Consider the following 430-nt stretch of genomic DNA (forward strand, 5'->3'; position numbering starts at 1 on the left):
GCCGTCACCATGGGCAACATCTTTGGGAACCTGCTGAAGAGCCTGATTGGGAAGAAGGAGATGCGGATCCTGATGGTGGGGCTGGACGCCGCCGGGAAGACCACCATCCTCTACAAGCTGAAGCTGGGGGAGATTGTCACCACCATCCCCACCATAGGTGTGCAGCGTAGGGGGCGGGCACCGGGCGGGGACCCCTCCCCATCAGGGCTCCGTGGGAGGGGGCTCGTGGCCCCGCGTGCCTCAGTTTCCCTCCGCTGTCGCTCCCCGCAGGGTTCAACGTGGAGACAGTGGAGTACAAGAACATCAGCTTCACTGTGTGGGATGTGGGTGGGCAGGACAAGATCCGGCCCCTCTGGCGGCATTACTTCCAAAACACCCAGGGTAGGTCCCCCTCAGGGATGTGGGGAGGGGATGGGGCTCACTGGGGAGC

General features: G+C 63.7%; 1 protein-coding gene across 1 annotated transcript; it reads left to right on the forward strand.

Annotated features, from left to right (window-relative positions):
- Positions 1-6: 6 nt before the first annotated feature.
- On the forward strand, positions 7-400 carry LOC104122511 (ADP-ribosylation factor 3; the record flags this gene model as incomplete). The annotated part of the gene is made up of 2 exons (XM_009634654.2): positions 7-157; positions 271-400. Coding segments are annotated over exons 1-2 (278 nt in total), but the record flags the coding sequence as incomplete, so codon positions are not given.
- Positions 401-430: the final 30 nt, after the last annotated feature.

Source organism: Egretta garzetta, unplaced genomic scaffold (assembly GCF_000687185.1).
Source record: "Egretta garzetta isolate BGI_Z169 unplaced genomic scaffold, ASM68718v1 scaffold2782, whole genome shotgun sequence".
Taxonomy (NCBI): domain Eukaryota; kingdom Metazoa; phylum Chordata; class Aves; order Pelecaniformes; family Ardeidae; genus Egretta; species Egretta garzetta.